We start from the raw sequence: 26670 nt of genomic DNA, 5'->3' as shown, positions 1-26670 counted from the left end.
ATTCATGAATAAAGTTCATTAGATCTTCACATTTCCTCGGTTGAATTTTCTTAACACTCCTACCCAGAGCTAGCTTCAGTCATAGCTCCAATCAGTCATGTGCATCTCCGTTCAGAGGGGTTAAACAACAAGCCCAAGCTCACATGGGTAGCAGAGCTGGGTTTGAACTGAGGTCTGTCTGACTTGTTCTCAGCTCAAACAACCTTCTGATAATTTGGCTTCCCTTGAAGTTCTCCTTTCAGAAGAAGGGAAGAATTCACTTGTCAGGTAAAGACAAGTGTCCAGGCTTCTGGATAGCTACATTTCTCATTAAAAATTAGCAAGGTGGGCTTTTAGTGTGCAAATTCCATTTCCTTGTAAGCTTAATGAATGAGATAGGCTCCCTGAATGTGATCTGCTCAGGGGTACTGACAACATCAAGGTACAAAAATTAGACCCAGACCCTGTCCCACACAACACTATTAACCTGCCAGTAACCAGAATCCACGTTCAACATAACCCAGGGGATGAGAGGCAGAATCAGATAGGAGGAAAAAAAAGAGTTACTCCCAGAAGAAAGTATACGAGCCAGCTAATATACATTGCCAAAAAATATAGGGGAAATTTATAGAAACTTTTTAAGGTTGTTTGACCAAGATAGCAGAACAAAATTTTGATTCAGGTGTTGTTTATTGATATGTTCTCACTCACCAGAGATTCTACAGAAGCTCAAACAGCCAGATACAGTTCTTACCGTTTGGGTAGGGGTGTGTGGATAACACAAATCTGGACTAAACACTGACTCATGCTAAATTATAACAAAAGACCAAAAAGCCAAGAAAGGCAGGAACTCACAGATTTCAGGAAACAAGGATGCTTTATTGGGTCCCTGGCCTGCATCCAGCCCATCTACCCTCTCACGGTCCTCTGCAGGACCCAGAAGATGGTCTCACCCTCTTCCTGCCGTGAGAAATTGGCGAGGCTCTGCTGGCTTTCCGCTCTAGGCCTGGAACGCTGGTTGGAAGAGCTCCTATGAAAATGAACTCCCCGATCTCAGCAGCAGAGACAGACACAGGAACACAGTAGAGAAGTCATCATAATGGACGTGGGCATGGAAACCAGACCCCCAGCTGTGGTTAATCAATCATTGAGCCCCAGGCGTGAACAAGACCAGACAGTGCCGAAGATATCACCTAGTTATTACCATAACTAAAGGCTTCTGGTTGGGCGAAGAGGTCTGCTGCCAAAATCTCCCACTTAATTTCCAGGCTTTCCGTGGAGACGAAGCCAAATATCTTTGAAGAAAAACCTTATTTTAACACTTAGATACATACTGTGAACCCTCCTTGCAGCCTTCCCCAAAGGGATCTGTGTTCACTTATCTGGGAACAGAAAGGAAAGGAAAATACTCAGACTTGGGAGAGGGGTTCTGTAGGACACTGGCTGCAAGTGAAGTCCAGTGTCTGGGGACAGTAGGAAAGCATGGGGTTCTGCCAGTCCGTAGAGGTGTTCCATAGACTAAATTTCACACCACAGTAGACCCAGTGGAATATCAAAGCCAAAGGGTTATTTTGAGTGTACAGTTGAAATGGATATATTCTGAAACAGGAATAACCCCCACAATGGCTCTGATTAGTGGGGTAAGAGTGACTATCGTAGGGTAGAAGATGCACAAGCCATCAGAATTCTCCCTCCCTACCAAAATGGTAAATCAAAAGTGACGTGGTATTCGTGGGGGAATTGTAGAAATTAGTGTTACTATCAGATTTGAGAGTGAAGTCACAGTGATTCCCACCACAGCTCAGCCTGGCCAGTGCAAAACATCAGGAGGTCTTTGGATTGCTGGAAACTTGAAAACGTGATGACTCCAGTTGCAGGTCTGTTCCAGAAATGGTCTTCTTGCTAAAGCACCTTCATCCAGCTCTTGGCATTTGGCATGAACCCTTTGATCTAGCGTGTTCATTTTTTCCCATCGATTTTCATGAGCAAAGGACAAGAGAAGCAATTTGTCTTCAGCGGGCAGGGCAGCAGTACTCCATTGCTGTCCTGCCTGAAGATATACATCATCTTAGCTGTCCAGCTCTGTGCCACAACCTGCCTCGCAGGGACCTCGACCTCAGCACTGCAGTGTTCCAGCACGCTGATGGCCTCGTGCTGGTGGGGTCTGGAGATCAGTGGTTTCCCTAGATGCTCTGGTGAGACATATATGTGTAGGTCAGAGGTGGGAATAAGCGTGTGTTTCCTTGATAAAGTTCCTGGGGATCGAGGGGTCTGTTGAGGTCAGAATAATTCCCCCTTTAACGTAGAACAAACTCCTACATTTTGAATTCCTTACCCCTAAGGCCCAATTCCAGGCAAAAATGTCAGTTTGGGGCATCTTGCTCCAACCCATGTACTGACTGACCCAGAGACTGCCAGCTTTGAGCTGGGCCCAGAGCAAGTGAAGGCTCTCCAGCAGGAGAAGCCTTTAGCACAAATGAGTCTACCGCCAGGCCACGTGACCTGGCAGAGCCAGCGATGCTTGAGGGATCTGTCTGTGGCATACTGGGGAGCCACGTGGAGGCTGAGGCAGAGCAGAGTGCTGTATGGAGCTCGTGGCAAGTCTTGGTTTAAAAAATATGGCAGGAGAACCCAGAGTTTGGAACCAAGTGAATCTGGCCAACAAGTAACTCCTATCCTTTTGAGACACAGCCCCCTGACTTGCCACTCAGCTCTGGAGGGGTCTATCTGCTTGGCTGCAGCATACCAGGTGGCCACGCTGGCCCTTATGAGCAGCGGTTGTCTGATCCACCCAACCATAGTCAGGCACGGCCACCATCATTAGGTGGATAGGGCTCTGGGCACAGGAAATCCACGTGTGGGGGTCACACACTCTCACTCTCCCACGATGCCTGCTCCTGCCCTTGGGCTGAGCTCGCCGCAGTCTACACCTATGCTATGGCTTTAGCAGGGCAGGAACTTATCTTGACCATTATGGGCCCTTCTTCTGGATTTGGATTTGCTTTCCTTACACATCACGCCTCTCCCATCAAAGTCCATGGAATTATCAAATGTTTGTAAACGTCTTTTTGTATCCCCACGTATTGCATTCAACCAGAGAATGCACTTTACAGCAAAGTAATGGGTTGATGCCTATGGCATTTGCTCATCTTGTCAGGACCCCCGCAGTCTAGAAACAGTTAGCTTGATAATATGGTGAAATGGTTAGTTGAAAACTCAGCTACAGCACCAGCTGAAAACAATACCTTGCAAGACTGGGTAAGTCCTGCAAGATGTAACATAAGCACCAAACCGGCAACCAATTTATGGTGCTATTTCTCCTACAGGCTAGGAAGCAGGGTGAAGAGGGGCATGCTATCACTACATCTCAATGCTTTTCTCATACCTGATGTTTATTTATTTTTTAAGTTAGTTAATTAATTTATTTACTTTTGGCTGCGTTGGGTCATTGTTGCTGCACACGAGCTTTCTCTAGTTGCGGCAAGTGGGGGCTACTCTTTGTTGCGGTGCACAGGCTTCTCATTGCAGTGGCTTCTCTTGTTGCAGAGCACGGGCTCTAGGCGCAAGGGCTTCAGTAGTTGTGGCACACAGGCTCAGCAGTTGTGGTACACAGGCTTAGTTGCTCCATGGCACATGGGATCTTCCTGGCCCAGGGCTCAAACCTGTGTCCCCTGCATTGGCAGGTAGATTCTTTACCACTGAGCCACCAGGGAAGTCCCTCATACCTGATGTTTAGGACCAGACTGGTGTAGAGGCTTTAGTTCCCAAGGAAACATATCTTCAAAAATTCATAGCAATGATTCAAGTGAATTAGAAGTCTAGGCACCTGGCCATCTCATGTTTCTTGTACCTCTGAGCAACACACAGCTAGGATAGGAGTATAGCTAGGATAGGCATATATCTAGTGACACATAGGAATATCTAGGGTGATTAACACCATGAAGGGAAAATACGATTGTGGCTACTTAAAAGGGGGTAGGGTACAGATGGATGTGGGGGATTCCTAAAGTGCTTCCTCGTACTGCCATGTCCAGTGGCTAATTCCTGCCTCACAGGCAGAACCGATAAAGAACCAGACTTTGGAACCAAAGATCTGGATCACTCCAACAGGCAAAAAATCACTAGTCATAAATACTAGTTCTCACGACCAGCTGTAGAAATGGACTGTAACCTTTACTCATACTTCCCTTCTTCCTGGGTTATATAATTTCCACAGGTTGCAGAATTTCAAAATGAGATTGTGATAAAAGAGGGAAGAGTATCATTAATGACACTGGACTTTGGAGAATGGTAGCCCTGGTCATTACCCCTGGACTTGGTCATTGGCTATGACCTTGAATGGTCTCCCCAAGCAGAGAGAGATTTGCTTTTGATTGTGTGTGACAGAGTCGTAATACATCAGATGGGAAGAAGGGTGTGTGTGTGGCGGGGGCGGGGGGGGTGGGAATCTTCTGTGGTGCCTACCAAGCCCTTTCTACCCTCCCACCCTCTATCATTCTTCTGGTAAGAATCTCCACCCTTTGCAAAACTGCCTCTCTCTCCCACTCCATGATGCCCTGAGCTCCAGGACAGGAATCTGAATCTTGAGTGGTGGTAGACCCACTGGAGCCAACGGCAACCGTTCCTGGGAGGCAAGCTCTGGAGCTACCCTGGCTCCTGCCTTTCTAAAGGCTAATTGTTCATCTATTCCTTTGGTTCTGTGAACTACCCCCCAACACCCTTCCCATGAACCCTTTTTCCTTGCTTAAGTTGGTCCAAGTCCATTTCTGTTGCTTAAAACCCAAGAAACCTAACGGAAAGTGTCTCCTTTGAGACCACCTCATATAGCAGTCAGCTCGGGGTCTGGCATAAAGTAAGTCTGCTCAGTATGTCTGCTAAGTGAATGGATGAATGAATAAATAAATCAACAATATTCCAGCTCTCGGTTCACCAAGGAAATCTGGATGTGCAGGCTTGGAGAGCTGGGGGCACACTGGGGCAAGAGGAAAAAGTGGGGAGAGTCACCTGAGCACAAGAGGAGGTAGAGAAGTCAGAAACATCAAACAGAGGCAGTTAAAGATCAGGCAAGGAAAGGCCTGGGTGGCGGGGTGGGGCGGAGACGAGAAGCCTCTGCAGCTTGAGAGGCAGGAAACAGTCAGTAAGTAGCTGAGAGGCAGGTGCTGGTCTCCCCTGGGCTGGTCTTGCCACAGTGAAGGCAGCCAGATACACTAGGCGTTTCCCCAGAGTCCCAGCTCTGCTCTTCCTTCCTGGGTTCCTTCCTTTGTGTTCCTCTTCCAAGCGAAGGAGCAATTCCAAAGGCCTCAGCACCCTCGTGCTAAGTGGCATAGCCATCATCCCAGTAGTACAAGAAGGACAGACTGTCTAGCTGTGGCCATGGAAGGCTAAGACTGAATGTCAATCCAGGAGCCAAAACATGGATTCGTTTTTCCAGTGGGTACAGGGACTGTAGGACGCCCTCAGAGAACCTGCCTGGGAAGAGGGGACCCTGACCCCATATACCTACAACCACACCAGATGAGGGCGAGCAGGATATACAGTTGCTGCCTTTATTGCATTCCAAGGGGAGCAGGCTAGCTCCAAACCCACCCCACCCCAGGCCTCAAGGAAGGGCTCTCAAGAAGTGCCAAGCACAGCAATTCCTTGGGAGCCTATAATGAGGCCCAGAGCTGGAGCCCCAGGAGCAAGAGCTAACGGTTAGGGGAAGGGGTCCTAATTCCCAGGCACAGAGACGCTCCTCCACCCCGCACGTGGGTGGATTGCATTCTTCCTACAACTCCCATGTGTACTCCCTCTGGAGAAGAGTCCCAGCCCTCTATCCCTGGTCAAGAGGGGATGTGAAATTCACTGTGACCCCCCCTCCTTTCAGTATGTAGCACAAGGTCCCACAAAGTCAACACCTTCCCTCTGGCCACAGCTGCTAATGGCAAGCCTCACGCCAGCTCTCACCTCAAGGGCAGAGGGCCTGGGAGAATTAGAGGAGGCGTGTCCTGGGGTGGGCTGAGAGGCCAGAGAGGCTGCTCTCCACCTAGGTATGGTAGGTGGGCGGGGGGGGGGGGGTCAGCTAGACAAGCCCCCAGGCAGGGGGACAAATAGAAGCCAGTGAAGGGCAGGCAACAGGCTGCAACTGGGCTCAAAGCCAGGGATAGGGGATGCAGGTGAGTGAGTGCCTGAGTGATGGGGAAGCAAGAGCACAGACACACATCACCAAAGACCACTGCACAAGGGTATGACAGGCTCTGGAAGGGCCCTGAGCCCCATTTGGGCTCAGGGACAGGTTAGTTGCAAGATAAGCTGGGATGAATAAGGCAAAATGGCTGAAGGAAAAGACACCCTGAGGATCACCAGGCCAGCCGCAGCAGAGGAAGTTTGGAGCCCTGAGGACAGGGAGCCATCAGGGCCAAGCAAAGGGAAAAGGGTAGGTGCTGGCCTGTGTGTCCCCAGAGTACAACATTCACGGCAGGGCCCCAGGCAAGGGGTGGGTTGCAGAACTCATGCAGAGGACTCAGGGAGCCTCCAGCAGTGGCCAGTGTAAACGTCAAGGAGGGCCAGGCTGCCAGGCACTGGGAGGTGGGGCCTGGGAGCCCTGGTGATGACGGCACCAGGAGAGGCCACCGGGCTGGGTGCCGTGCACCAAGCATCGGATGAGGAGCTGAGTGAGGAGAGGCTGCTCGGAGAGGCCCCGAGCGGTGCCTGCTCAGCACGCCTGCTCCGGTTAGTTCCTTAGTTCTGTACTGGGAACGTCGCCGTCGGTTTGAGCTGCTTCCTCGTTGGTCTGCTGCTGGGTGGAGGCCCCCAGCCTCCTGGGGGGGCTACCGCATGCCCTGGGCCTTGAAGCCCCCCTCTTGGATGGGAGGCTGTCCCAATACCTGGGTGGCGACTGCCTCTGAGGACTGAGGGGTGGCCTTGGAGCTTGGGGCACTCTTCCGGGTGCCCTGGGGACTGGGGGGGCCTTTCTTCTGGGGCTGAGGACTCAGTTGGGGGCCCTTCCTGCCAGTAGACGGACTCTTGGAGCCTTTGGCCTTGGCTTGGGGGTGGGCAGCCTCAGGGCTCTTGAGAGGTTTTAGCCCCAGCATCTCACAGAAGGTGTTGCACTGGTGGGAGGAGGCAAACTGGTCCAGCAGGGCAGGGAAACAGCTCTCCTTGAGGCCTTGGTATCTGCAGCCAAACAGTAAGAGCTGAGTGGGAGTCCCACCCAGAGAGAGAGTCCTTGGGGGGCAGACTATGGGATGGCCACGGCCAGGGTGCCATGCCCAAGGTACATCCTACCCTACCTCAGGGTGCTGGGCATCCAAAACCTCAATTCTAAACTGAGGTGTCATTACACCCTGGCCCGTGGAATTCATCACGTGGGCCACTGCTCACTGTGAGGACGACCTGCCTTATTAACATGTTAGAGCAGACACCAGGTCACCACTGTACTCACAGGGCCCTGCTTATCTGCACCCCCATGAGCTTTCACAAGTGAGAAGGAAGAGGAGCAGGTACACCGAGAGCCCAGGACTGCAAGTGGTCCTGTGCGTGGGCATCAAGAGCTGCTGGTCCAGATCTGGGGTCATGGGTGCAGCAGGCGGATATCGATGGCCCCTGAGACGTTACTACATGGCCATGGGTGCAACTGGGGCTATTTGGTCACAGGTCCAGCACCTCAGGGATGGAGAACCAGAAGAACTTTGACATTTTACACCTGAGCAGACTCTCAGAGGGCATTCCGTCCCCAAGAAGCACTCACCCTCGCAGTTTGGTAGCAATCTGCACATCAGTCATTTTCCAGTCAACCCCTGAAAAGAGAAAGAGTAGGGAGTTGATGGCCGCCTGCGCCAGTTCTAGGGTCCCCATGTCTCCAAGATGATACCACTTTAGATGGGAACTTGCCAGACTGCAGGGCACATCTTTGGGTACCCTCTCATGGGGCATCACCCCAGCTTGTCTCATGGGCAGTGTAGGTATCTCTATGTTATCAATAGTAATAATATTCCCATTTTCACAGGTAAGGAGATAGGCTCAAAGTTAAGTGACCGCAGCAAAGTTACATTTATTCATTCATTTAATAATTGAGCACTGTCTGTGTGCAATGACCACTGTGAATCAGAGTTCAATCTTTCTTACTCCTAGATCCAAAAATCTTCAGATGTGCAATCCTGCCTCTACTGGATGAGATTAGGTCACAAACTGGGTTGGCCTCTGGCTTTGAGCTAAAACTTTCTCCTGCCTCTTAACAGATTAGCCCAACTGGGCAAGAGACAGAAGGTGCAGATGCGAAGGTACATCAGGGCTGGGCAAGCAAAAACGTAACACTGGGTAAGACTGGCTTCCACATACTCATAAAGGCAGCAAGCAGGCACTCCAAGAAGCCAGATGGGCTCCTAGGTGAAGACAGCCTTGAGGAACAGAGCCAGGCAAGTGGTGACGAAGGAGACGTTTCCCACCCCGGCCAGGCCAGCCCAGCATCTTAGCGTTTGTGCGTCAGGCCTGTGACCCTCCTTCCCCGTTTGCACGCTGTCCAGTTGCCCTCCTCCAGGAACCTACCTCTCACTAACAGGCCTGAGTATCCATGGATGATCAAGTGGCACAAATGTAGGCTTGAGAACCAGGCAGACCTGGACTTACGTTTCAGCCCTGTCACTTTGGAGCTGGGTGTGCGTGGCCAGTCACTTACTATCTCTAACCTTCGATGGTAAAAGTTGGGATGATACTGCCCATCTTGCAGGGGAATTGAGAAGATCACAGTATAGGTAGGACTCTAACTTAGTGTGTGAAACACAGGAGTTAAGCAATAAAAATTTCTTTGTCATTTCTCTTTCAGCATTTATCACATTACATTTGCATTATAATAATGATGATCCCTTACACTTGCACAGAATTTTGGTTTGCAGAGGGTTTTTCACAAATACAGTCTCATTTAATCTTCATAACAAGTCTCAGAGATAGGCAGGGAAGATATGATTATTTCTAGAGAGGGAAAGGAAACGTAAGCTCAGAGAGATTAAATGACCTAACCTGTCTGAGCTTGCTTTCTTCCCTGTAAAACAGAGACCCAGCTAGAAAATGATGAGATCTAGCCTTGAATTTCTTTGATTCCCAAGTCTTTCTACTATATTATGTTATCATCTCATTGTAGAAATTGGTATACTTATCATAGCATTGAGGACAATGGCTATTCCTAATTTACCTTTTTATCTTCCCAATGTTTAGTAATATTAGATGGATGGATAGAAGGAAGGAAGGAAGGAACAGATGGAGGGAGGAAGGAAAAATTTATGAGTTAACAAATAGAATGAGGGACTTCCCTGGTGATGCAGTGGTTAAGAATCCGCCTGCCAATGCAGAGAACACAGGTTGGAGCCCTGGTCTGGGAAGATCCCACATGCTGTGGAGCAACTAAGCCCATGCAACACAACTGCTGGGCCTGTGCTCTACAGCCTGCAAGCCGAAACTACTGAGCCCATGTGCCACAACTACTGAAGCCCGCATGCTCAGAGCCCGTGCTCCACAAGAGAAGCCATCGCAATGCGAAGCCTGCACACCACAATAAAGGGTGGCCCCCACTTGCCGCAACTAGAGAAAGCCCATGTACAGCAAAGACCCAACGCAGCCAAAACAAAAAACAAACAAAAAAAACATAGTGAATAATAATGCTTTAATGTGTTACTAGCCCCCTTCCCTTCAATACATAAAGTTGTATATACAGTACTTATTGTATTATTTTGCAAAGCACATTTAAGCCAGTTTTCTATCTCTGGCCCTTGGTTTTCTCACTTATTTACATAGGGGATAAAATGTAATTATGTGTGATATTCCCAGCATTCCACTCCTCCCACTGTAGAGAGAATTCTATCTTTTCCTCTCCTTTGCCTAATCTGACTATAGAGAGTAATATAAGTATAAGGAGAGGTCAAAGAAGGAAGGAGAATTCATGCTTGCTGGCCTTCCTTTGCTGGGAAGATCTGAGTAACAGAAGACATAGAAATAGACGAAAAAGAAGCAAGAGAGAGTATGTTTACATAATAAAAAGCTATCAAAGACTGAGGGGGGAGCAGGGAAGGAGGAGACAGTAAAGCTATGTGTAAGGATGGAAGAGAGGTTAAGAAGTTGGAGAGTAAAAGAGTTCAGAGCAGAGCTGCAGGGGAAGAAGGGAGGGAGATTTTGAAAACATGGTTGTGAGGTTTGAATTAGACCCCATGTAATGGTCTTTGAAATAAATTTCTTTTTATTTTTAAGTGGAGCCTGGAGTGTACTCCTTTAAATACGACTGCAGTTATAGACCAGGCTCCACGAAGCCCTGATGTGTATTAGGGTTGCACAGAAAGTGGTTCCTGTCCAATGAACTTTACAAGGTTGCTGTGAAAGCAAAGCAGAGTACGTGCAAAAGTGCACTGCGCACTAGCAAATGAGCACCATGGCCCTGCCCCCTCTGCATGCTCTCCTGCACACGCGCCCCTCACGCCCTCATACCTGCCAAATCCGTGACAAGGAAGCTGCCGTTTGTCCACAGGTACAGCCAGTGCTGGAAGGTCTGGCATTTCTGCATGGCCTTCGAGCTGCTCGATGCTGCTGGAGCCGCAGCAAAGCCCCATGCCCGGGAACAGTAAGGCTCCAGGGGCTTGCCCAGGTCCTCCTCCAGGGTAGCATACGGGATATTGTTTGCAGGCCGGTAGATCAGATACAGCGGGATGATCCTAAACACAGCGTCACCCTGCCGTGAGCAGGAAGCACGGCCCCGGAGGGCTCCTCCCGCCACCTCAACGCTATACTCTTGGATCCAGAAAGAAGGCCCTTCCAAGAACGGAACTGCCAGTTCTGTACCTGAAGGACAGCAAGGAAGGGGGTGGGGGTCGGGGGGTTCCACCTGAGTTCAGGAAAGGAAATGGAGGCCATTGACTTCAGAGTCCTGTCCATTCTCAGAGGTCAGCGGGATTAGAACTGAACCCTGCTATGGCCCCAGGAGGCCCCTGTGCTTGAATGAGGGACAGAGACCCGTATGTGTCAAAGAGAAAAGAATACCTCTGAGAGGTATTCAACCAGACTGTGCTCAATGCCAGCTAGACCCTAATACTCAAGATTTGAAGTTTCAAGTCTCAAAATGGAAACAACTTCCACGCATAGATGACTCCTGCAAAAATCTACACTGACCCTGCCCACCTACCACATTAGAGTCCTGACCAGTTTGCCTGGAAGCTTTAGCCTACTCCATCACCTTCAGAGAGGCCCAGAACCTGCTGTGCCCAAACTCCGCAATCAGCAAACACCGGGCAAAGGGGTGGGGAATTATGGTGGGTGGGAGGAGACTGAAGACCACAGCAGAAGCTTTTCTAAGTTGGGCAGGGATAATGAGGTCTTTGTTTCTAGATTTTGTGGAACCGTTGAGTGAGCATGGGGTTGGCTCATGGCTAACCAAACGAACACGGTTAGCTCATTTGCACATGGCCATTGCTCAGGAGGCCCCCAGGAGGCTGTGAAATCACAGTTCTCTGCAGAAATCACGGTTGACCTGCAAGTCATCAGGTCTGCGCACTGCATGGCCCCCTCCCTGTGCACTTACTCAGGCACCTCCCCAAAGCCAGGTGCAGCCCGGGCTTCGGCTGCAAAGATTTTGCAGTACTCTCGACTCATGTTCTGGATCTTGCACCCCTGTGGATCAAAGGGAACCAACTCTGATCAGCAAGGAAGCGTCCCTGTTCTCTGTTGTGCCTGTTAGTGGGAAGGCCATCTGCTAGAGGCTGCAGGGAGGACTCCAGCCCTGGGGGAGGTGAGATTCACTCCCCCCACCCTCCCTACTCTGCACCTCATTTTTCTCATTTGTAAAACAAGAGGCTTTGGACTTATTTTCAAAGTGGTTTCCAATGTGTGTTTCCTGGAGCCCTAGTGATAGGTGGCAGTGTCCCTGGGGCCACAGTGCAGAGAGCAAGGCACCCACCCCACCCACAGTCACTCCCCTTTTACCTCACAAATAAGGCTTCTGTGCAAGATTTATTTGAAGGCAGTGAAAAAGGTTTCTTTTGAAAAATATAGTTTGAAAACTATGGCCCCAAAGATGTAGCCTGGACTACATCTCGGGCTCTTGTCAAGGTACAGTTGAGACTTAAGGTGGCTTCTGCCTCCATGGGGGCTTCCCAACGGGACCCAGGCTGGGGAGGGGAGGGATGAGAGAGTGGAAGGATGGGGCGGGGATGGGGCAGTACCTGGATGGTGACGTCATAGTTTCTGCCCAGGAGAGAAGTCTCACTGCTGGGCCCAAACACAAGCAGGCTGGACACCTTGATGATGCACGTGCGGCCTGACTCGAAGATGGGCTCCAGCCCGTAGATGACCTTGGCCTGGGAGGCCTTCCGAAGCCCACACCCGTGTCCACCCCCTCGTAGCTCCTCGCTCACCAGGCGTCCAAAGAGCTTGTCCCCCCAGCAGCCAGAGTCAGCCAGACCCTTAGCAAACACCATGGGGGTCATCTCAATCTCTTCTCCAACTGAAGGGGAACAGGAGAAACGCGGAAAACTAGAAGTTCCCCATCCCCACCCCCCCGCCGACTGATGTGGGGCCTGCAGGGCAGGAAAAGGCTGGAACAGTCTCCCCCTCCACACCTCTGGTATGCTCACTCTGTCCATGACTGCTCTTTGGTTGTCTACCTGGTGGGGTGGGACCCCTACTGGACTGTGAGCTCCTGAGGGCAGACACCGTATCTGGTACCCCCGTCACTCAACCGTGCTCGTGTACGCACAGTGTAAGGGCTCAGCCAGTGTCTGTGGAAGGTAGGGGTTTTCTGAGGAAGCAGCAATCAATACAGAATATCAGAATTACTTCGTTTTACAATTTGGTGTTTTGATCAAATGAATAAATGACTCCATCTCAACCAACATGTTTCACTGCAGCAAAAAGTATGTGAGACCAATCCAGTAGCAGTGAGCACTCCTAGTGCTCAAATTGTGATCACTAAATGCCATTTTCCACTAAAAGGACCCAGAACTCCCTAAAGAAATGGTTGGTTCCAAGTCTAGGGCAGGAAGTGTCCTAGACTGACCTGAAACATCCCTGGACCAGAAAGCAAGTAAGGTATCAAAAACAACTGGCAACCTGTCAAAAGGACACAGGAGCCAAGCTGAAGGGGCTTCTACTGGCAAAAAATGAGACAATCTCACTACCACCACCAACAAAAAAATACTTGCAAAGTTTGAACATTCAAATGTTACAATCCATACTTCCATATTTATGAGTAAAATAAACCCTTCCCGCTGGGGAAAGAAACCCTCATTGATGACCTTTGGAGGATGTTAGGGCACAAACTCATTATTCTGAAATCTAGCAAGGGGGAAAAGATAGTATTCTTTCCTTTATTTTACCAAATAACCATTTCTTCTTTCCCCCAAAATTTCAGCTAATGAATAAAGAAGAAATGACAGAATTAAAATAGTCTATGTTGCAAACCTTAATGAAATAAAGGATTTAGGTGATAATCAGTGACTGCTAAAACCCCTAGATAATGACAGGGGTTGAATCAGATACAGCTTTTTAAATTTTAAAAGGGATAGATCAGGCAGAAAACACCTGAATGAACTCAGTGATCATTCTTAGCAGTACTAAAAGTAAAACAAGCAGACATCACGTGCCTCCAGATAGGCTGCAAAAGGAAATACACAGCACACCTGTGAAATGTTCTTGCCCCCAAAATTTGCACCTGAGTCAGAGCAAGCTTCTCAAGCTAATTACCAGTTTAGAGGAAGCACATCAATGAAGCAACATGTTAAATGGTGATATAATCAACAAAATCCAAAATGTAAGAAATTTTACACATCACGTGACTTCAACAAACAAATGGCAAGGAGGGAAAACAAACCAGGGAAGAGGGACTACTATACATTTGATAGATTTAAGAGATATGTCAGCCAAAAGCACTGAGTGGTTCAAATAAACCAGCACTTACAAGACAGTTGGGAAAATCTGATGGGATATTTGATGATAATAAAGTATTATTACTAAAGCTTTTAGGCATGAGGTTATATTTGATATTGATCAAAGTTGATCTGATAAGTGAACAAAAGGTACTAGTTGAATGGATAAGTGAGTAAATGAGTGAATGAATGAAGGAATTAATGCATTGGTTGGCAAATGAAGCTCTAGAAATCCTTCCATCACCAGCTGCCTTCACAGTCCTAATCCTTAGTGTGTCTTTTGCAGGAGTAGTACAAACTCTTCCTCTAATATTTGAGGCTTTAAAATGCTTATGCAACCTTGGGGTGTATCACAATCACCAGGGAGTCTACTGACATGCAATTGTGCTAGGTCCTTCACAGGGATTGAGATTAAGAGTATCTGCAGTAGGGGCTTCCTAGGTGGCGCAGTGGTTAAGAATCAGCCTGCCAATGCAGGGGACATGGGTTCGATCCCTGCTCCTGGAAGACCCCACATGCCACAGAGCAGCTAAGCCCGTGAGCCACAACTATTGAGCCCATGTGCCGCAACTACTGAAGCCCACGTGCCTAGAGCCTGTGCTCCACAACAAGAGAAGCCACAGCAACGAGGAGCCCGTGCACCACAATGAAGAGTAGCCCCCACTCACCGCAACTAAAGAAAGCACGCGCACAGCAAAAAAAAGACCCAACACGGCCAATAAATAAAAAAAAAAGAGTATCTGCAGTAGGGCTCAAGTAACAGCATTTTCAGCAGGCTCCCTGTGTGAATCTGATGCAAGGGTCCACAGACCACTGTGAGAAGCTCCAGGGAGGGAGCTGGCAGGGCGAGAAGTACCCTGGCGGCCAGTCCTGCTCTTGATCAAGGGCTCTGACATGGGCAAAGGCACAGGCTGAATGAATTCCTTGTGGGATGGTCCCTTAGCCGCTTCCTCCCCCCTCATCTTCTGAAACAGCTGTCCTCCCCCATCTTCCTCCACAAACCGCATCCTAAACTAGGAGGAGAGGGTAGCTGTATATGGAGATACACATGGCATTTGGAACAGATTCCAAGTCTTTAAAGAAGCCCCTGAATATAGCAGGGGTAGGGACACAGGCCCACCCATGCCTCCCTGTGAGGGGCACCTACCTTGACCTTCTTCTCTGGAGATGAATCCTGACAGCACTGCGTGGAGAAAAAGAAGAGAAAGCAGCTAACCTCCGGCGGGTCTGCCCAGAGCCAGCGCTACCCCCGCGAAGACGGCGGTTCCCCGCCCCCCCGCTGGGGAGGCAGGCCAGGCAGAGGCCCCGGGCAGGGAGTGGCGGGGTCATGCTCACCCTCGGAGCTGAGGCAGAAGTCAGTGGAGGCCGAGCCGTGCTCGTTGTCGATGGTACAGCGATACACACCGCAGTCTACCGGCGACGCCTGCACGACGGCCAGGGCCGCGGGCCCCTCGTCCCCTGCACTGCAGAGGGGAGACCCTCCCCGTGAGGCCATCCGCAGGGCACAGCCCAGGGCCACACGGTGGTCCTGAGGCTCCTCAGACCCCGCCCTCAGAGGCTGCTGTGAGCCCCGGCTCTGAGAGCTCTGGGAAGAGCTAGGCCTGCATCACGCAGGTCAGGTTTGCACTAGCTGTGTGACTTTGGGCAAATGACTTAATACCTCTTAACGCCAATGTCCTCCTCTTTACTATGGGAATACGAGGATCTCCCTTATAGGGTTAGTGTGAGGATTCAATGAGGAGGTAGATCCAAAGTACGAAGACCATGCCTCCCACGTCACTGTTGCTGTATTTGGGAGCCAGGTCAGGTGGAGGCGGTGTCCAGCTAGCTTACCTCCTGGCCACCTCGCCCACTGGGCACTGATCCTTGGCCCATGTCAAGACTGAGTCACTAAGAATGTTGAAAAACTGGCACCAGAGCTTCAGGCTGCCCGAGGCATCAGGAAACTGCTCCACCCGAATCTTCCGGATCACCTGTGGGGCTGGGAGCAGGGACACAGCTGAGAGGAACAAGCCACTTCCCTTCCATTAGGTGCCCTCTCTGGCCCTGTCCCTGCTTCCCTGGGTGTCCTTGGTGGCACAGGCTGAGAGAAACAGGATTCAAGTCTCCACACAAACCCATTACTTCACAGCCTCCACCTGCGTCCCACCTGCACCTGAGGCTTTTGCCCTGACTTCAAAGCACACATCTTAGCTAGAAAGAACCCAGTACTCCACCCCCACTCCAGGCCAGGGACAGCCTCACAGCCGAGGCCACAGACAGCAGTCAAGAGAGGAACTTCAGTTTGCAGCCTAGGCTCCTAACCCTAGGGCCCCGCGTTTGAATCCTGCCCGCACCACTCTGTACTCGTGGGACAAGTCTGCAAAGAGGGGATTACAGTGGTGATGAGGATGATAGAGCTAGGATGCTATCGCAGCCAGGCCCTGTGCTGAGTACTTGATTTATTCTATCCCATTTAACCCTCAGAATGTTACAACGTTGGTACTATTACCAACTTCAAGCAGCAGAGCCAAGACAAGAACTAGGCCTTTCTGATTCCAAGCCTGTGGGATTGTTACACAGGAATACCTTTACAGAGGTACGCTAAACCTCTAGCAGGCAGGGTTACCCCAGCAGTGTCCTCTTCTGGGCAGCCTGCTCCTACGAAGCTATACCCATTGCTCACCTTTTAGCAGGTCTTTGGCTTTCTTCGGCTTGGCTAGAGTATCCTGCTTGCCTTCATCCAGGGTCAGCTCTGCATCCACACCACTGGCTTTGGGGCTGCAGCCCAGGTCTCCTGCTGCCAACTCCTCCTCTGCCCGCGGCACCTCCAGCATGCCTGCCTTTCTGCCCTGAGTAGGGGAGCGTTTCTCCCGCCCTGGAGTCCCCGGGGATCCTGGTGCAAGGCCCTTCCTGGGCCCCCGGGGGGAAACCGAGGGGCTCTCCCTTTCTTCGGGCTTGGTTGGCTCCCCATCTCCTGCTGCTCTGACCTTAGGGAGAAACCTCTTCCTCCGGGCCCCCAGAGCCAGTTCCTCGGGCGTAGCTGCGGGGAGATCTATCAGAGCCTCCCCTGGGACCTCCTCCTCTCGGAAGGGTTCCTGGGCTCTGCTCTCTGCTGACAGCCGTCCCTGCCCAGGGGCTGCCTGCCCACCCACCTCCCCCAGCGGCCCACCCAAGCCGCTCTCCCTGCTCTCCTGGGAGGTCCCCAGCAGGCCAGGGCCCTCAAGGGAAACCTCCCCCTCACCCTCACTGGATCCTTCTGAGGCTAAGCCAGGGCCTTCCTCCTCGCCTACCACGATGGCAGGGACGGAGAGAGGGCTGGGGCCAGGGCGCCGGGCAGCAGCCAGGGCCTGACGGCCAGCCTGCACCTCGCGGTCCAGGAGGCCGGTGAGGCGGCGGGAGGTGCAGGGGCTCAGCAGCAGGGTCTGCGCGCTCTGCACCAGATGGTCATTCTCCACGCGCTCCAGGATGCGCCGTGACGTCCGGGGGCTCAGACCAGCCACTTCCACGGTGGGGGCCAGGGTGGGCGAGGGCACCGGAATCCCAGTGGCAGCGTCCCCCTGGGACTCTGGGCCCCCTCCACTCGTCTCTGAGCTGGATAGCTTTAGCAGCAGGAGCAAGTAGTTCTTCAGGGAATCTATGAGGCCCGGGTCACAGGTCCGGGGACCAGAAGTCCTCCCTTCCACATCTGGCACCTTGGCGCAGGCCCCCTCACTGTTTGCTGCCATGGTTTCTGGTGGGTGACTCTGGCTGGGGGTCCCCAGCCCCAGGTGCACTGGGAGGGCAGAACTCAGCAAGGCCTGGTCCCCAGAGGGCGGGAAGGCAGCTGTACTCATGTGCTGAGAAGCTGGGGCGCTGGGCAGCCCCTCCTGTGAATTATCAATCAGGCCAGCCCCAGGAAGAGAGGGCGGAGTGGGCACCTCTGGGCTCAGGCCTCCTGGAGGACAGCCACCCAGATCCACAGACGGCACTTCTCCCAGCTGTTCCCCCTTGGGGCCTTGGAACAGGCCCTCCTGTGGCTTGTTCTTAACTGGACCTGGCCACTCTGGCCCTCGACATCTCTCTCCTCCCACCTGCTCCAAACTACCCTCAAGAGGCAGCTGTGCCTGGAGTGTGAGGCCCCCTGCCAGGGGACCCGGCACCGTTTCCTCACGGTTCCCGGAGGCTGTTCCTGCTGCCTCATCAGATCTGAGCATAAAACCAGGTTTGTCTGGGACAGAGGACTCTTCTGGGGTCTGTTCAAAGCATTCAATAATCTGAGGAGACCTAGGATCCTCCAAAGGTGGGTGTTTGGGGGCCCTGGACTGTGGGCTGAGACTGGCCACAGACGCCTTCTCTGACCAACCTTTCTTAGCTGTGGGAATGCTCCCCTCTGACCACATCGCCTGGTCTTCCTGCACCCTTCTGTCTTCCTGTGTCCTCTCATCTGCCTGGGTCCCCACCCTTCCTTGTGCCATCACATCCTCCTGGGAATTCCTGTCTGACTCTGACCTCTCACTTTCTTGTGTCACAACATCCACCTGTGTCTTCCTATCTGCCTGTGTCCTCTGGGTGGTTTGTGTTCTGTCTCCCTGCGTCCTCCCATCCACCTGCATCTTCCTATCCACCTCTGTATTCTTCTTGCCTCCAGTTTTCTGACCGGTAGATGTTCTCCCATCCTCCTGGGTTTCTGTGTCCATGGGCTCAATGATGCCCTGACTTCTGGAGGTGCTGCAACCAGCAGAGACTGTATCAGAGTTGCTGCTGGCCAGTGTGGTAGGAGCCATGGTTGCCTGGGACTCCTGGTTCTGAGAACACATGGACAAAAGCAAGAACTTAACTACATGTGCCTTAGGATCTCTTTACAGTCCGACATCCCAGCCTCCTCTGACCTCATCCAGAACTGCCATGACGGGAATCCTGCCACCTGATTTCTCAGGCCTGCTAGGGGTAACAAAGTCCCGAGCCCACCCGCCCAACCCCTGATTCCAGAATCTAGACCAGGGAATATCCAGAATCCCAGTCTAGCTCTGGCCCTTCCCACCTCGCCCTGAAGAAATCCTGCCTTTCCTGACAGACCCTGTTCACGTGCTACCCCACCCCTCACCCCTGCCATTTGGAGGAGAGTGTCCTCTCCCCAGGGCTTCCAAGCAGTCAATCTGTCCCTCTTTTGTGGCACAAACTGCCCTGAATAGAATTATAGGTGAAGAGGGAGAGTGCCAAAGGGTCTCCTTGACAGCACCAGGGACAGCGTCAACATTAACGCCGAGCGAGTGGTAATTACACGATGCCATCCAGAGAGGGTTAAAGTCATTACGAATGACACCTATGCCAGGAGACCCATGAAACATTATAACATTACCCTTCTGGCAGAAATAGAGACACAGATGTAGAGAACAAACATATGGACACCAAGGGGGAAAGCAGGGGGTGTGGGGTGGGGTGGGATGAATTGAGGGATTGGGATTGCCATATATACATTACTAATAAGAAAAAAATATATCAAATTGTACACTTTAAATATATGCAGTTTATTGTATGTCAAAAATAAATAAATAACATTACCCTTCTGAACACCCGCGCTATTTGCAAAACACTATGCTAGGCCCCTATTTATTATATACGTATTACCTCACTCCTCACAACAACATGAAATAGTTGCAAGAATTGTCTCTATTTTGGAGATAAGAACACTGATGGTCAAAGAAGGAATGTCGTTTGTCCATTATCAGATAGTAAGTGGTAGGTAGAGTTTAGTTTAGAAGCCAGTGTGCAGGTGAGAAAAACTAAATATAATAATAATGAATACACAGTTATGGATACATCCTGGATTATATTTGCCTCTATACCAATGCAATCACAAAATGAGTTGTAGTGTTTTTTTTAATAGAGGAAGGAGCCCATGAAGGCAAAAAGTGCTGGGTCCATGAAAGTCATAATGCAGCCCTTAAAAAAAAAAAAAAAAAAAGCCACGTGTATCTAGCTTCAAATCCCATGTTCTTTGATGTTATACTATGATGGCACACATTTAAATATAATTAAAGGACCTCCTATCTAAACATAGTGGCATAAAACAGTAAACTGCCTCTTTTCCTCCTGGACATAATCAAAACCAACTAAGTAAACAAAACAAACAAACAAAGCAAATTCCATTGTTGGTGGAACTGGAGGCTAACAAAACCTATAGTCTCAAAAAGAGAAAAGAAAATGGGTAAGGATTGCCAAAAAGCAGACAGATGAAACTCTGGGAGGTTGCAAGAGCTATAGGATCATGGAGGACTGGGTGGAAGTCAAGCAGAAGACATATAAGGGAGATGACCAAAGCAGTCAGGGAAAGAAAAGTGGAACAGCCTACTGGAGGCAGATCTCAAAAACACCAGCAAAAATACACTCCTGAAGAAACCTCCTGAAAATTGCTAAGCTAAGAAAATTGGTTTTGAGCATACAAGGACTTAAGGAATAGTGTTCCTGTGGCCCTGGAGGAAACTACTGGAGAACAAACTTTGGTCAACCAAAAGACGACTGGGGAAACCACAGCAAAAGAACTGATGGTGAACACTGAATATATATTTAACCATAGAACCAAGATTAAAACCAAAAAAGTTTAGAGTGGCAGATCAGAATATCAATGTTTATGCCCTGACAATGCAGAAATGATACAACCAGCACAGAAGGAGAAGGGGGAAGAAGATGACAAGTGGAGCAAGTGCCTTAATTGTATAAATTATACAAGCCAGGAATCAAAGGCATGACTCAAAGCTGAAAACCCAGGTAACAGAAACACAGGATGTTTAACTACACAAAGATAGTCACTTAGAAGATAAAATTTGGGGATGATAAGAGATAGAAAGGGAAAAAAGGTAGGGAGGAAGCAGAAACACTATCACTGCTCATCACAAAAAATTAAAAGACACTAAACAGATAAAATTATTGATATTATATAAAATTTAAATTATAAATTTCTACATACAAATACTTCTAAATATCAGCAGAACCACACATAAAACCAAAGCAAACAGAACATATAATGAGACTTAAATATGTATGTAATTAAATTATATTTAAATTAAGCATAGAATTTAAAGTTACTTTACTGCATATGGAATTCTGAATGACTGGTATGAATACAAAAAAACTAGGAGTTTGGTGAATATTAGGAGTCATCAAATGTAATTCCGACTGACCAAAGAATGTTAGTAAAAATGATCCTCCAACTTCTCTGAGAACCAGTAAGATATGAACAGACAAAAACAACTTGGAGCCAACAAACAGCATTTAGTAATATATTACAGCCTTCTTTTAACTTCGGATATTCTAGGATTAGGAAAGTTTTTTAAATATTTATTTATTTATCTAGCTGCTCCAGGTCTTAGTTGTGACATGCAAACTCAATTGTGGCATGTGTGCGGGATCTGGTTCCCTGACCAGGAATTGAACCCCGGCCCCCTGCATTGGGAGCGTGGAGTCTTAACCACTGGGCAATCAGGGAAGTCCCAGGATTAGGAAATATTCATATGGACATGAGATCTATAAATTTACAGAGAAAATGCTACCTTTGCCCACAAGGGTCATGTGAACAGAATTTTTTTTTTTGAGGTGATTTACCATATATTAGTATATGTTACTGCCTTTTTTGCTCATTTCCATTGCCCCATGACAGTCCTGGCTTGTCTGTGTAGGGACAAGAAAACTCCCCTGCCCAACACAGAGGAGGAACTGATGACGGACAAGGCTATCAGAACTTTTGATTAAAGCTATCTTCACTTCCCCTCACCCCCGGACTGATCAGTCCCATTGAACCTACTTCTTCAGTATCTCAATATCCATTCCCTCTCTCTGTCTCCGCTGCCAATACCCTAATCTAATCTGCCAACAATTCTATCTTGCCTGGACTATAGTAAAGCCTCCTAACTGGTATCCATGACTCTAGTCTTTGCCTCTGCCAAATTTGCAGCCCAAGTGATCTTTCCAAAATATAAATCTGATTGTGACACTCATCTGCTTAAAAGCCTCTCAGCGGCTTATCATCACTTACAGAATAAAGCCTAAAAGCCCGAGCCTAAGAGAGCAAAATGTTTAAGAATACTCTTTGCCCGCCAGCGTATGGGGAAACAGGCATCAATCAGCACAGCCTCTGTGGATAGCAATTTGGTATTATCTAGTAAAACTAAAAATACTTATACTCTGACCCAACGTGTGCAAATGGATGTGTACACAAGGATACTTGTTGCAGCATAGTTTATAATAGCAAAAGACTAGAAATTATCTAAATTACGGTACATCCACATCCCAAATAAATGAAATAAATACCCAAATGAAAAAGCAAGGTATAGGACAGAAAGTATCGTATGCCACCTTTGTGTGGAAAATACAGAGACCCATATTTGTAAATGCATAGAAGATAGCTCTGGAAGGATGCCTAGGATACCAGTTATGGCAACTAATTTCAGGAAGAGGGATGGGGTGGTGGCAGCAGAGAAAGGGTGGAGATTTAATACTACCTACATATTTTTTATACTTTTTGGATTTTATACCACATGTCTATGACACATATTTAACAAAATCCAATTAAGAATGAAAATGGATAAGTAAATAGACCGTTGTGTGATCAGTGAAGCCCATCCTTCAGCAGGGGACCCAGGTCTGTCTCTCCAGGCTCATCTCTTTGGTCCTTCCATCCGACAACACTAACTTACCATACTAACTACTGTACTATCTTATAACCACTTTGTTTTTTCTGTGCTGGACATTCTCAGCCTTCTCATTGCTGGAGGGCTCCTCCTTTTCCCTCAAGACTTCACTCAAGTTTCTTCCCTTCTCCACCCCAAAAAACGTAAGTGGCTTTTTATCCTATGTACCCATGGCAAATGTACCTAATTCTATCATGACATTCTTATTCTCTGTGGCAGTTATGCATGTGTCACCTGCTAATCTGTGACCTCTTCCCTTCCAAAGAGGACCCAGCACCGGCCCAGGGTTAGACTTGGTGTGCAATAACTATAAAGACTGACCTCTCTAAACACTGTGTGTGTGTGGCGGGGGCGGGGGGTGTGTCTGCATCTGGAACTGTGTGGAGATATGAGGAGGAATGTCATGTATTTCTTAAAAATAAAACTGTGTGAGCTGGGGTGAACCGATCTGGTTCTCTGTGAGCTTTTTCATTACAAAGAACATTCGTAGTTTTAATTTGCCATCCTGTATTTTGTCTTCCCTGTAAATTTTTAGAGATTAAGGAATTCAGATTAAGTCTGAATCACCTTTGCATCCTTCATAGACTGAGGCACATAGGAAGGTCACAGGAATGAATCACTGAATGATGAGTACTATGGCTTGTAACCCTCTAAGAGGGCATGGCCCTGGAGTGCTGGTCTTGGGAGGCAGGATACAAAGCCAGGAGCTTAACAGGGATGGAGCAGGGCAGTGTCAAGGACCTGGAGTCTACTTCCCTGATGAAACCCAGACCCAGGGCTCATACTGAGGCTTCATCATCTTTAAATGTTTGGTATAATTTCCCAGTGAAACCATGTGGCCCTAAAGATTTGGGGGAGGAGAGTTAAAACTACAAATTCAATTTCCTCAACAGTCATGGGGTTGTTCAAATGATCTTGTTCCATTTTTGTATGAGTTTTGGTAGTTTGTGTTTTTTTAAAGAATTGTTCTATTTCATCTAAGTTGTTGAACTTGTGTTTTCCTTTTTTTTCATAATAGTTCTTTATTATCTTTTTAATGCTTGCAGGGTCACTAGTGATATCTCCTTTCATTCATTTTTTTAAAAGGTTTACTGAGGAATAATTGACAAAATAATATACATTTAAAGTGTACAATGTGATGTTTTGGTATACCTATACACTGTGAAATGATCACCAAAATCAACCTCCTCTTTCATTCTGAATACAGGTAATTTGTGTCTTATTTTTTTTCTTTGTGAGTCTTGCTAGAGGTTTATCAATATTATTGATCTTTTCAAATAACAAGATTTTGGTTTAATTTTTTTCCCATAGTTTTTCTGTTTTCAATGTCATTGTTCTTTGCTCTTTTCTTTATTATTTCCTTCCTTCTGCTTGCTTTGGGTTAGTTTTGTTCTTCCTTTCCTAGTTTCTCAATATGAGAGCTTAGAGTATTGATTTCAGACCTCTCTTCTTTTCTAATATAAAAACTTAATGCTGTAAATTTTCCTTAAGACACTGATTTAGCAGCATCTAAAATTTTTATATGTTGTACTTCACTTTCATTCAGTTCAAAATATTTCCCAATTGACCTTAAGACCTTCCTCTCTGACCCATAAAAGTGTGATATTTAATTTAAAAGTGTTTGGAGGGGACTTCCCTGATGGCACAGTGGTTAAGAATTTGCCTGCCAATGTAGGGGACACGGGTTCAAGCCCTGGGCAGGGAAAATCCCATATGCCACGGAGAAACTAAGCCCATGCACCACAACTACTGAGCCCACATGCCACAACTACTGAAGCCTGCATGCCTAGGGCCTGTGCTCCACAACAAGAGTAGCCCCCACTCGCTACAACTAGAAAAGCCTGCACACAGCAACAAAGACCCAATGCAGCCAAAAATAAATTCCTTAATTAATTTACAAAAAAAGTGTTTGGAGACTTTCCTATTATCCTCTGTTACTGATTTCTAGTTTAATTTCATTTTTGTCAGAGAACATACTTTGTACTATTTCAAATATTTTATATTTGTAAGGTTTATGACCTAGCATATGATTTATTCTAGTGAATGTTTTACATGCACTTGAAACAAATAAGTATTCTGTTGTTGTTACATGGAGCATTCTATGTGTCTGTTGGATCCAGTTGGTTGATAAGGCTATTTAGTTCTTTTTGATTCTTACTGATTTTCTGTTTACTAGTTCAATTGATCATTGAGAGGCATGTTAAAGTCTCCAGTTATAATTGTTGATTTGTCTATTTCTCCTTTCAGTTCTGCCAGTTTTCCTTCATGTATTTTGAAGCTCTGTAGTTAGGGGCAAACTCATTTTCATTTTCTTGAATTGATTCTTTTATCATTATGTAATTCACTATTTTTCCCTGGTAATTTTCTTTGGTCTGAAGTCTACTTTGATATTAATATGGCCAGTCCAGTTTTCAATTGATTAGTGTTTGCATTGTATATATTTTCTATTATTTTAATTTTAACCTACCCTATATCATTGGAATTAAAGTCAATTTCTTGTAAAAATCATAGAGTTGGGATTTTTTTTTTGATCCATTCTCACAATCTCTGTCTTTTACTTTGTGTGTTTAGACCACTTATATTTAATATAATTATTTATATGTTTGAAATCAATTGTTTTACTATTTGTTTTCTATTTGTTACCTCTGTTATTTCTTCCTGTTTCCCCTTTCCAGTATTCTTGTAGATTATTTGAAAATTTTTAGTATTCCAGTTTAATTTACATATTGTGATATTTACTATATTTCTTTGTATTTTAATTATTGCTCTAGGGCTTACAATACATACACTTAACTTCCCACAGTCTATTTAGAGTCAACATTTTACCACTGCAAGTGAAATGTAGTAATCTTACCACCACAGAAGACTCTTTATCCTCTCCCTCTTTATATATTACATTTATATACATTACAAACTTTAGCAATGTTATTATCTGCACTTTTTGCCTTCAAACATATTTTAAAGAATTCAAGAAGAGAAGAATAATCTATTATGTTTACCCAGGTATTTACAAGTTTCCTTCTGGTATCATTTCCTTTTTGTTTGAAAAACTTACTTTAGCAATTCTTATAGAACAGGTCTGCTAGAAATGTATTCTCTTAGTTTCCCTTTATCTTAGAATGTATTTATTTCACCTTCAATGCTAAAAGATATGTTTGCTGAGTGCAGAATTACAGATTGAAAGTATTTTCTTTCAGCAGTTAAAAAGTATTATTTCACTTCCTTTTTAACCTCCATTGTTTCTGATGAGAAATCTACAGTCATTTGAGTTACTGTTCCCCTATAAATAGTGCATCATTTTTTCTCTGACTACCTTCAAGATTTTATTGTTGCTGTTGTCTTTAGTTCTCAGCAATTCGAGTATGCTGTTTCCAGACATGGAATTTTGTGGGTGTTTCTTATTTGGGGTTTGCTGAACTTCTTGATCTGTTAGTTTGTGGGGGTTTTTTTTGCCAAATTTGGGAAGTTTTCAGCCATTATTTCTTCATATATTTTCTCTGCACCACACTCTCTTCTCTCCTTCTGGGTATCCAATGATGTGAATGTTAGACATTTTGATATCGCACATAGATCCTTGAGGGTCTGTTCCTGTCTTTTTCTGTTATTCAAACTGAAAAATCTTGATTGACCTATCTTGAAAATGCAGTGACTTTTTCCTATCATCCTCATTCTGCTCTTGTACCCAACCAGCAAGTCTTTTTTATTTCAATTCTTTTATTTTTCAGTTCTAAAACTAACATTTGGTTCTTTATATCTTGCATTTCTTTGCCAAGACTTTCTATCTTTCCATTTATTTCCAGAGTGTTCAACCTTACCTTTTTTTTTTTTTTTTTTTGGTGGCATTGGGTCTTTGTTGCTGCGTGTGGGCTTTCTCTAGTTGTGGTGAGCAGGGGCTACTCTTTGTTGTAGTGTGTGGGCTTCTCATTGCAGTGGCTTCTCTTGTTGTGTAGTACTAGCTCTAGGCATGCAGGCTTCAGTACTGCAGCGCATGGTCACAGTAGTTGTAGCTCGTGGGCTCTAGAGTGCAGGCTCAGCAGTTGTGGCACATGGGCTCCGCGGCATGTGAGATCTTCCTGGACCAGGAATCAAACCTGTGGCCCCTGCATTGGAAGGCAGATTCTTAACCACTGCACTACCAGAGAAGTCCCTCAATCTTACTTTTT

The 26670-nt window shown here is 47.3% G+C and overlaps 1 protein-coding gene across 1 annotated transcript in view; it reads right to left on the bottom strand.

The window, feature by feature from the left end:
- Window positions 1–663: 663 nt before the first annotated feature.
- The window catches only part of ALPK3 (alpha kinase 3), a 54773-nt gene continuing 28766 nt past the window's right edge, over window positions 664–26670 (bottom strand). Inside the window, exons 6-14 of the mRNA XM_057721596.1 lie at window positions 16525–18625; window positions 15693–15840; window positions 15195–15322; window positions 15007–15042; window positions 12159–12439; window positions 11519–11607; window positions 10432–10655; window positions 7709–7757; window positions 664–7134 (exon numbers count right to left, since the gene is read on the bottom strand). Coding sequence (XP_057577579.1) covers window positions 6789–7134; window positions 7709–7757; window positions 10432–10655; window positions 11519–11607; window positions 12159–12439; window positions 15007–15042; window positions 15195–15322; window positions 15693–15840; window positions 16525–18625 — 3402 coding nt within the window. The 3' untranslated portion in view covers window positions 664–6788. The remainder of the gene's footprint in view (window positions 7135–7708; window positions 7758–10431; window positions 10656–11518; window positions 11608–12158; window positions 12440–15006; window positions 15043–15194; window positions 15323–15692; window positions 15841–16524; window positions 18626–26670) is intronic.

This window comes from Hippopotamus amphibius, chromosome 2 (genome assembly GCF_030028045.1).
Source record: "Hippopotamus amphibius kiboko isolate mHipAmp2 chromosome 2, mHipAmp2.hap2, whole genome shotgun sequence".
Classification (NCBI taxonomy): domain Eukaryota; kingdom Metazoa; phylum Chordata; class Mammalia; order Artiodactyla; family Hippopotamidae; genus Hippopotamus; species Hippopotamus amphibius.
The sequence above is the reverse complement of the archived record's forward strand: the minus strand, read 5'-3'. Positions and strand labels throughout refer to the sequence as shown.